Raw genomic sequence first — 9,319 nt, 5'->3', positions numbered from 1 at the left:
CCCCCCCCATCTCCTCTTCTTCCCACATCTCTCCCGTTCATGTCCTTATCTGCCTCCATCTGCCTCGAGTCCCTCTGTTTCCTCCTGCAGGTATTCTTTTTATTAGATGCAGAGAAAGGCGCGGCGGCTGAAGTGAAAACAGGTTGCCAACAGATAGACGGCCTTTTGAAAGTAACATTCCCTGACTGACTTATATACATTGATAAGCAATTTAATTAATTTTCTTTGTTTGATGTTTTGACTTCATTACGAAATTCGTTTTTTTTTTTTTTTTTTTTTTGCTGTGAACCGACCCTCGTTGGTCGGTTCATTAATTTTCTGGATGAAATACACAAAATTAGATTACACAGCAGATTGCAGCGCACAAATTACATTACGTAAAATTGGATTCCTTCAGTTTTGATTCATAATTCACTAGTGGTCGATAGTTTGCTTCTTGCTCGTACTAGCTGCCCCTGGACGGTTGGAAGTTTTTTTTTGTTTATTTGTCTTTGATTTCACGGTCCTCAGGCGATTCGCTGTGTGTGTTTATTGCTGTGGTTTCAGAGAAGGTCCCGGAAATTCTGATGGTGCTGAACAGGCATCTGCTTCCTTGCCCCTGTGTTTCTTTGTTTCCCTTTAGTTAATTATTGAAGGGCAGAATTAAAAAAAAGCTCTTTGCTGTGCCTCCTTCCCTGGGCTGTACACAGCATTTAAAGAAAGGGAAGGTCAGGGGCAATTAGTAGCGGAACATGTTTGTAGCGGAGAGATGCTAAAAGCAGAGAGAACGGCAAGAGGAGTGCAGAGACAGAGCAGTGCGAGGAGCCATTTCTGGGCGGGAAGGGGGACAAAGAGACGCAGGGAGAAAAGCAAAAGAGTGAAAAGTGAGGAAAAGGAAAGAGAGGGTGGCCTGCTGAGAGAGCGAGAGAGATTGACAGACATAGTGGAGGGATGTAAAAGGCCTACCTTGGGAGTTCCAGTCCACGCTAGTTAATTAATTCAGGCTTTGTTCCTGTTTTAGAAAAACAAACACTGGAGACGGAAGAAGAAAAAATAAGATTGTGAGGAGGAAAAAAAACAATAGAGAGAAAGTTATACACAAGATAAACGCAGCAACACGAGGAACTAGAAGAGGAAAGGAAAAGGCGAGAGAGAACAACAAGTCCCCACATATTTTACCTCTTATAATAGCTTCTGAAACACCACGACTACGCGTAATCAAAAGTTGATGAGGGAGGGAGAGGGAGCCGGGCGCTCTCATTGATTCTCCTCTGGTTTTCGCCTCAAGTTTACAGTATGAATTGGTTGAGTCTGTGAGTGATTGGATTTCTTAGCTGTGCAATTGTCTCACTGTTTATTGCTGATGGATATTAATGGATTCAGGTTTCAAGCGATCTCTTCTGTACTGCTGTCCTACGAAAGGACGAAGGATGATACTGCGGCCCGCTCGGGAGGCCGTTAAAGCCCTTGCTCGATACAACTTGAACACACGTGTGCACACATGCGTTTTTACAACACGGCTGCCACTTCAGGTAATCGTCAGCCAGTTGTTTTTGAATTCCAGCGCGATTGTATTTCACCCTCCCATGTTACAGGAAGCAGAGCGAATGTCGGTGACTTTGCGCTAGCATGCCCGGAAGGCAGAATCACACGTCGCTCTGCTGTCAGCTGTTATTGGCCGGGGGCCGCTGGAGGCTGGCTGGCTTTTGGGAAATCCTCGCGCTGAAACAAGTAGCTTTCCAGTGGTGTTCCTTATGCATTCAAATCACAGCATTCACATTTGCGGTTGGAGTAATGGCACGGAAGCCAAGCGTTGCACTGCTGTGTAGACGCCACGTTAGTTTGGGTCTCGCACAGTAATGCAAACAAACTAACCGATCGATGAAGCGGTAAACTCCCGTGTACCTCGCTGTCAGACAGTCCACTCTGTCGGGGAACTAAAACCGTTATATCGCTCTCTTCAAAGCCACCCGACTCCATTGACAAAAAGAGTCCTCTTACCCAGCAGAATACGGGAGTATACATACAGCCCCACTTCCCAAAAAATCCAAACTAACCCTCCAGATATTTCCAAACTAAAGCTAACTCTTATTTTTCATAACCTTATTGATTAGCTTCCTTTGCCAACCGATGACACTGCTTTTTTGCTAAAAGGCTGAGTGGGCGTTTCCACTTGATAACGCTTTGAAATAACAGAGGCAGTCGACCTTTAACGACTGATCAATTATGGATGGAGACAAGAAGGCTGCGCACACTTACTCCAACGCAAGTACTTGATGATAAAGTCGAGCAGTTGGTCTCTAGACTTTCACCGGGGCAAATGAGCCATTTCATTTTTTTTGCCCTTCTTGCACCTTTTAGCATTGTGAGTGTTACGAGTGTGGGGATCGATATGAAATGAAAGTCCCTGTTAGTTCCAGCCCTAGCTGGCCCCTGGCGTCATTCACAAAGAGGGACATGAGTACAAGTCATAATGTGTCGACCTCCTCGCTCCATCCAGTGTCCGCCTGCACAACTGAATGGGCCGGTGGCTTTTCACAGTGCATCGCGAGGTTATTACAAGAGTAATTCCACGACTCTCAGGCCCTCCTAAATTGACAGCTGTCAGGGGGTTAGCGGGGCCAAGTGGGATGTGGCGAACAGTGAACGGGACAATGTGGCCTTAAGGACCTCATAACTGCCTCAGTATAGCACTCTCAGCCCAGCGGCTTTGAGAGGAGCTGATACTTTTTAACGGGCAGTAGATATTGAGAATTCACGAGCTGTGTCGGTGTCGCCGCGTACGAGGTCTGTGTGTGTGTGTGTGTGTGTGTGTGTGTGTGTTTTGTGAACATGGGCATTGTTTAACCCGTTGTTTGTAACCCTTGTTTGTGTGGCTATTTGCTCAGGGCTGTGGGAGAGAGAGTTCACAGAGGGGACCACAGATCACCGTACCTTCTTGGGGAAGAAATACACCAAAGTGACGATGATGCACAGAGCAGGTAAAAAAAACAACCAAAACACAGTCTGTCGCTGCTCCCCTCCTGCCAGCAAACAAATGCAGCGAAAAAGCAATTTGAGTTCTAAAACGGTCTGAACATCTGTAAGGTCCAATCTGCTTCTCTTCTATCACTGCGTGCCTTATGATTTATTTAAAACCATTTTCATATTTTATGTATTGTCTTAAAACAACAACTAGGCAGAGGGAATTTCTGCTATGACTGCAGTAAAAGAAATGTTGGAGGGACACTTTGTATTCTATCTAACGTTCATAATGTCCTTTTTCAATTCATAAAAGATTATTGCAGTGATTGTTTGTCATGCTGTCTAATGTTGCATTCACGTTGTGTTTGAATGGATTCAACCCAACTCTGTTGGCTTTGCTCCTGTAGTTCAGTTAATTTAGGCAAGTGAGAACTCCGGCAGTGACACGGCTGAAAATGCAAGTCTGAACCGGCCTCCAAGAGAACTACTGCTCTGAACTACTGCTGGAAAGCCCAAAATTCTCTCCCCGACTCCCTGATCTTTCCTTCACCTCTGTTCATGCCTCGTTCGGTCATCTTCCTCCAGGTCTGTTCCGTCACCACGAAGACGTGGAAAACATGGTGCAGGTTCTGGAGGCGCCTCTGTGTGAGGGCAAGGCCAGCGTGGTGTTCCTGATGCCCTTCCACGTGGAGAATCTGGCCAGGTTGGAGCAGCTTCTGACCCTTGAGCTGCTCTCCAAGTGGCTGGAGAAGACCAGTGTCACCAGTTTGTCCATATCGTTGCCCATGGTGAACATCACCAGCACACTCAGTCTGCAGGTTAGTACAGCAAATCTCTAGTTTTATTCATATAATGTAAAATATATTTAAAAGAACTGACTGTACGCACATTGAGTCTGACTTACATCAACATACTGACAGAGCCACAAGTGGACACTGTGTCAGTGTGCTGATGTCATTTTAGATGATAATGTTTTTCGGAAAAATCCAGAAGTCGGTCTTTTCAAACTTAAGGTACGTTTAAACTTTGGATAAGTTGTTGTGATTTTAGTTGAGCTTGTGAAATAGGCATAAAGATATCCTCCATTAAGATGGAATAACGTCGACCTCTTTGGTTCTTAATAAATCACAGCGTAATCTCGTTGTTTCCCATCTTTTGAGTCCCGTAGAGTTCAGCCTAATCCATCACGCCTGTCTTCTGCGGCAGGCAGAGTGATGTGCCGACTGCTCTGAAACGTTTGGATGAAAGATTCGGCTGACGTCTTATTCCTCACCTGATAGGAAACCCCCGAGTGCGATCAGAGGAGCTTCTTCGTGTCGCCGACTTTTCAATGTAGCCGATTTATGTGACACCCTGTTCCTTTTTTTTTTATGGCCACGTCTTAAAGCGAGGTACATCCTCTGGGTTTGTGGTTGCATTTTTCCCTTTACCCCCCCCCTCCCTCTCCCTCCCTCCCTGTGGTGTGTGCACTGCCGCATGAGCTGCCGCCGACAGAATGTTCCCCAAGGGCCTTGCCCAGCTCTGGCAAATACTTGGAAATGAGTGTGAACAACCAGGTGCTCCGTCCCCACCAGACGCTGTTCATCTTGAATTAGCCTCATTTCTAGACTCACCTCACATGCCCCTAGCAACGGGTCTGTTTCTCTTTATAGGAAGTAATACTGGTTGATTCTTTTGTCTTCTAATCCATGTATTCGTATTTGACACAGCGGACTGAGGTGGTGTGCTTATACAGCACGCGGCTTCTCTGCTTTTTAACGCCGTAGTGGAGTTTGACAGCCTCGCTTGTAGTTTCTTTATTTCCCGTGTCCATACAGTGCTTCATTTTTCACTTCACCTGATACGGTTGTTCATATCTCCCAATAATTCCTGTCATCGTTCTCATTGTTTCTTCGCCATCTTCATCCTCGTCTTTGCTTTTTCCCCCGTGTCTCCTCTTCTTTATTCTCGGCTTCTGTCTTGGCCACCTACTCTTCCTGACTCGCGCTCTGCTTATCTTTGTTCCCTGTCTCTTCCCCTTCAACAGTATTTTTTTATTTCCTCTATTCACAAGTCTTTGCACTTCCTCGACCCCCTCCATGCATCCTTCACCTGTGACCTCCGTGTCTTGCCTACTTTTCTGTCTTCCTCTCTACTGCTCTTAGTAACTGAAGCAGTGGCCTGGTTTGCCCCTTCCAGTTCATTACAGACTCTGGCGAGTTCGATGTTCCTTCCCATACTCCTCCTCTCCCTTGAGGTGATGGGCATCCAGCTGTACACACAACATTGGGCTGTAACAGCCCTCAGCAGGGAACCAAACCCTAGCTGCAAGGAGGCCCATAGCCCCTTGGTGGGCTTCCGAGGCCTCCTACAGACTCCTTTTGCAGGAGCGCAAAAGTCACGCCACAGCCCAGCTGGTAGTCTAGCTGTATCTGTGCTGCTCTCAGATCCAGAGCCAGCAGGTAGCAGGTCTGAGTCGGAGCAGAGGAAGCAGCTTAGTGGCTGCTGATGCTAATGTGAGTGCATGGGGCTTGTTAAGGTTCACACAGGCCAAACCAGAGGCTGTGTCTGGCCACTGACTGAAAGGTTGGAGAGTTGTCGAACTGGTGTAAGAGCACGTATTTGACCAGTCCACAGGGTGCGCAGCGTGGGGCGAGGGCACAGACAAGTGGCTGGAATCACACAGGCCTCCACACCTTTGAGTACATCCTGCTGCTGTGTCATGATATGAAGCTTATTGTACTGACATTAGTTGCAGTCATAGATCTACAGGTTCACTTATTTCATTTGCCAAATGCTTATTAGGGACGTGTCAATCAAAGTGTCTTTGTATGCGTCACCTGATTTATCACAAGCAACACGATCCAACTACTGATGGTGCTGACTCAAACATATCACTCAGTTGGAACTACAGAAACACTCACAGTTGCGGTTGTACAATGTCGTTACAGAGTGGAGGTTCTTCCCCTCGCAAATGATCTTTGGCTGTGACTACAGACCCCCGGCTTGCAGAGAGCGCACAAACCTGACAAAAGCTAAGTTAAACTTCGGTCCATCGTCACGTTTCTAAATGCAAATGAATGACGGCAGGCCTGACCTTCCAAGGGCAACGTTTGCCATTTAGACTGGTAAAGCGTCTTCCAAATGAGAAGCTGCTGCATGGAAGTTTTGTACCCTGTTCTTCGCTAATAAGAAAGAGAGTGGAGAGAAAGATCCTACAACAGATTTGTTCGCTCGTTCACTCGCATATGCAAGCTCAAGGAGACTGGCGAGACTGTCTGTCGTGAAGTCAAAACAGGCTGGGGGGAGCAGAACACAGTGAAGAATATTTGAATGGTCCGGCATTGACTTGAGGGCCGATCCTTTCTTCAGACATCTCTAGTTCTCGTTACTCACAAGTAAGAGCCCTTAAGATGCATTTAGATTGAATGCAAAGAAATGCTAGCGAACTGTATCATGATTGAAGAACTATTTCTGATATCTTCCTCCAGTTTCTCTCCTTTTTCAGTCTCCGGAAATGTTGTATTAATCTGAAACATTTTCACATTGCATGGATGCGACGTCACCTCAGCTCCCACGGCATGGAGCGAGTTTACTTCTGTTTGCATCTTTTCCACGTGCAGTCGCACCTGTTCCACGTTCAGTCTGAGCAAACTCCTCCAGAGTCCGAGAGAGACCGTATTGGTGGTGTAACGGCTGTGGATGAGGAAGAAAAAGACATAGTGAGAGAGAGGTTAGTTGAACCTGACGGATACAGAGGGCATGTCAGTAAAACCCATTTCCTCTGCGCAGGCTACACTGACTGCAGCCTATTACCATGTCCTCTGTAGATGTACATTGTAACCTCATCATGGACTGATGCAATCCACTTTGGCCTCTCTCTAGTTTAACAAACATCTGCGAAGATTTGTGCTGCCATGTTATTCTGCTAGCCGTGCCCTGAAGAACAAGCTTTCGACATTAACATTGTCGGGGCTCTCTGGGGAGGAGGCTGTAATCCAGAACTAAAGCTGGAAACAACTCCTTTTGACACGGCGATGGCTTTGCCAGGAAAGAGCACAACTCCCCTTTTGTCTCTGTGCGCCTGACAGAAGAAAAACAAAAAAAAGGTATTCTTGCAAACAAACTAAAAGTAGCTTTGCTCCCATTATGTAACCTAATTATGGACGAGCACTTGAATGTTTTGGCCTCGTCAAGAGTCGTCTGCCTCCGTTCGCTCTCTCTCTCTCTCGAGAAAAGAAGCGGTGCATTTGAGGAATCCTTCTGAACGGGCTAAAGCTCCGAGCAAACCCTCAACCCACTCCAATCCCCTTTCATCTGTCTGTGCAACCCCTCTGGCCGGCGACAGGCCGTCATGTCTTCTCTGACAATAATTTTTCCAATTGGGTCGGGCAAGTAATTGCTCGTCGCCGCGCGCTAATTCTGTTTACCACTCTGTCCATCGGTGCTTGGGAAAGCCATGGACTTTTGAGATTAGAGGGCAGCGTGGAGAACAAACAGAAGATCATAGCTGTGTGTGTGTGTGTGTGTGTGTGTGTGTGTGTGTGTGTGTGTGTGTAATGTCAACCCTAACACTAGTCTCCTCTGTGCGAGGCAAATGAGAACAAACCAAATCACGCACCTCTGGGTCACGTTACAAGGATTTGCCACTTCCAGACGCACCCTCACCTCTGTCCTCTCTGTCATATCAGTCCCAGGGATCTAATTCCTTTTTCTAGGTCTCACATGTGACTGTAATACGCCATCAGTCAGCGGCCGCACATTGGCCCCCGCTGACCTAAATAGGAGTGACATTTGGCAGGCAAGTGAGCAGAAGGGGGCCGGGGGAGGGGTCAATGATTGCTCGGGGATGAGGTGGAAAACGTCGCAGAGAACTATAAATAGCGGCAGGATTCTGCCTTTTTTCCCCGTTCTATCCGTCTCCCTATTTGCGGCGCTCTCCTCTGGTGAAGGGCAGACTGTGTCGGAGTCTGTAGTGTTGAGACGGAGAACCCTCTTAACAAGCCTGGCCCGGAGGTCACCGGGTAAACCGCCCTCATCGCTCTCGCTCCCTCCGTCTCTGATCCGGTGCTGACCAGGCCACACACACACACGTACACACTAATGGCTCCATTCCGGCTGCATCTCCAGTCGGTGACTAAGACATACGAGCGTGCACCGGGGAGCTCACTCAATCACGGCTAATGAGGTCAAAAGGCCATCAAATATTTACAAGAGCACACTCCGCAGTATACAGTGTCGAGGGACGGCTGTTTTAACGCGGCTGCCGCGGCCCTGCATCATATTTATTAATCCGATGTGTTTCATGGACGTTAGTTAAATATCTCATCTGAGGCTTCTTTTATCCTTTTTCACATGTGGTAAAATAGCCTTGTGGAGCACAAAGAGGTTGCACATGTTTGGAGTGAATGGGACACAGAGCGTATTGACTGTACAAAGGTGGTAAAAGCCCATGTAAACAAGATACCAATGGCAGTAATGCTGATGAGACTCAATAAAGAGATGGAGAGGCTTTGAAGCCTCAAGAGAGCTGATAGAGTTTTTTGTTGTTGTTAAAAGCCTGCATCAAATGTGTCCGTGAAACGGAGCCGTGATGATGGTGCCACGTACTGCACACTTGAAACCGCCCACGCAGAGCGTTGAGGGCAGCGCTGAATTAAGCAGAACACGTCTGGAGTTGTTTTGAGGCGAAGACTGCTTGAAAGAACCGTTTGACGGAGGTGATCGGTAAGGGACAGAGGGATGAGGAGGTGTAACCGGTGCAGGAGCAGTGGAGGTTTTCCTCCCTCGCGTGTTAACCTTGTTGCACTGACCATAGGCACGATGTGGGCATCGCAATTGATTGGACCAGGAGATAAAATCACACACTCAGAAAAATCATCTGGATTATTTGTGAGGATTTGCTGTTTGATATGATTGTTTACTGGACATTTTGGAGATTTGAATTTTACCTGGCAAAACATGCAACCTCACGATGACATATTGGGCTTTTGGAAATCATGATGGGTATTTTATTTTTACAATTTACTATTTAATAGACCAGATGACTGCTCTGTCTTTTAACATCAGCTGCAGTGACTCGTCACATATAGAGCTGTGACACATCCTGTCCCCTTAAAACCCCCACAGGTACACCCAACAAGCTACTGAGCGGGCTCAACCATCTGAGCTGAAATAATGTGATGCGGAGTGCTGCACGCCTCGGGGTCGATGCCGTGCTAGCTCTTGCCCAGTTAGACTGCACCGCTGCAGGCCGAGTAAGCCCCGTACGCACACACTCGGAGGAAACCACCAGCTGACAATGCCTGTGGCTCTCACTTGCAGACAAATAGCTCATTGATGCTGTGTGCGGGGCATCAGCAGTCTTCCCAGCGCTGTTCCATCTAAGATTCATGTG

At 47.3% G+C, this 9,319-nt stretch overlaps 1 protein-coding gene across 1 annotated transcript in view; it reads left to right on the top strand.

Annotated features, from left to right (window-relative positions):
- serpinh2 (serine (or cysteine) peptidase inhibitor, clade H, member 2) overlaps positions 1 to 9,319 on the top strand; it is a 15,779-nt gene that overhangs the window by 2,889 nt on the left and 3,571 nt on the right. The window contains exons 3-4 of the mRNA XM_031851440.1: positions 2,868 to 2,960; positions 3,529 to 3,761. Coding sequence (XP_031707300.1) covers positions 2,868 to 2,960; positions 3,529 to 3,761 — 326 coding nt within the window. The remainder of the gene's footprint in view (positions 1 to 2,867; positions 2,961 to 3,528; positions 3,762 to 9,319) is intronic.

Source organism: Anarrhichthys ocellatus, unplaced genomic scaffold, assembly GCF_004355925.1.
Source record: "Anarrhichthys ocellatus isolate YVR2014 unplaced genomic scaffold, GSC_Weel_1.0 scaffold11, whole genome shotgun sequence".
NCBI lineage: Eukaryota > Metazoa > Chordata > Actinopteri > Perciformes > Anarhichadidae > Anarrhichthys > Anarrhichthys ocellatus.
Note: the sequence above shows the minus strand (reverse complement) of the source record. Positions and strands in the feature narration are given on the sequence as shown.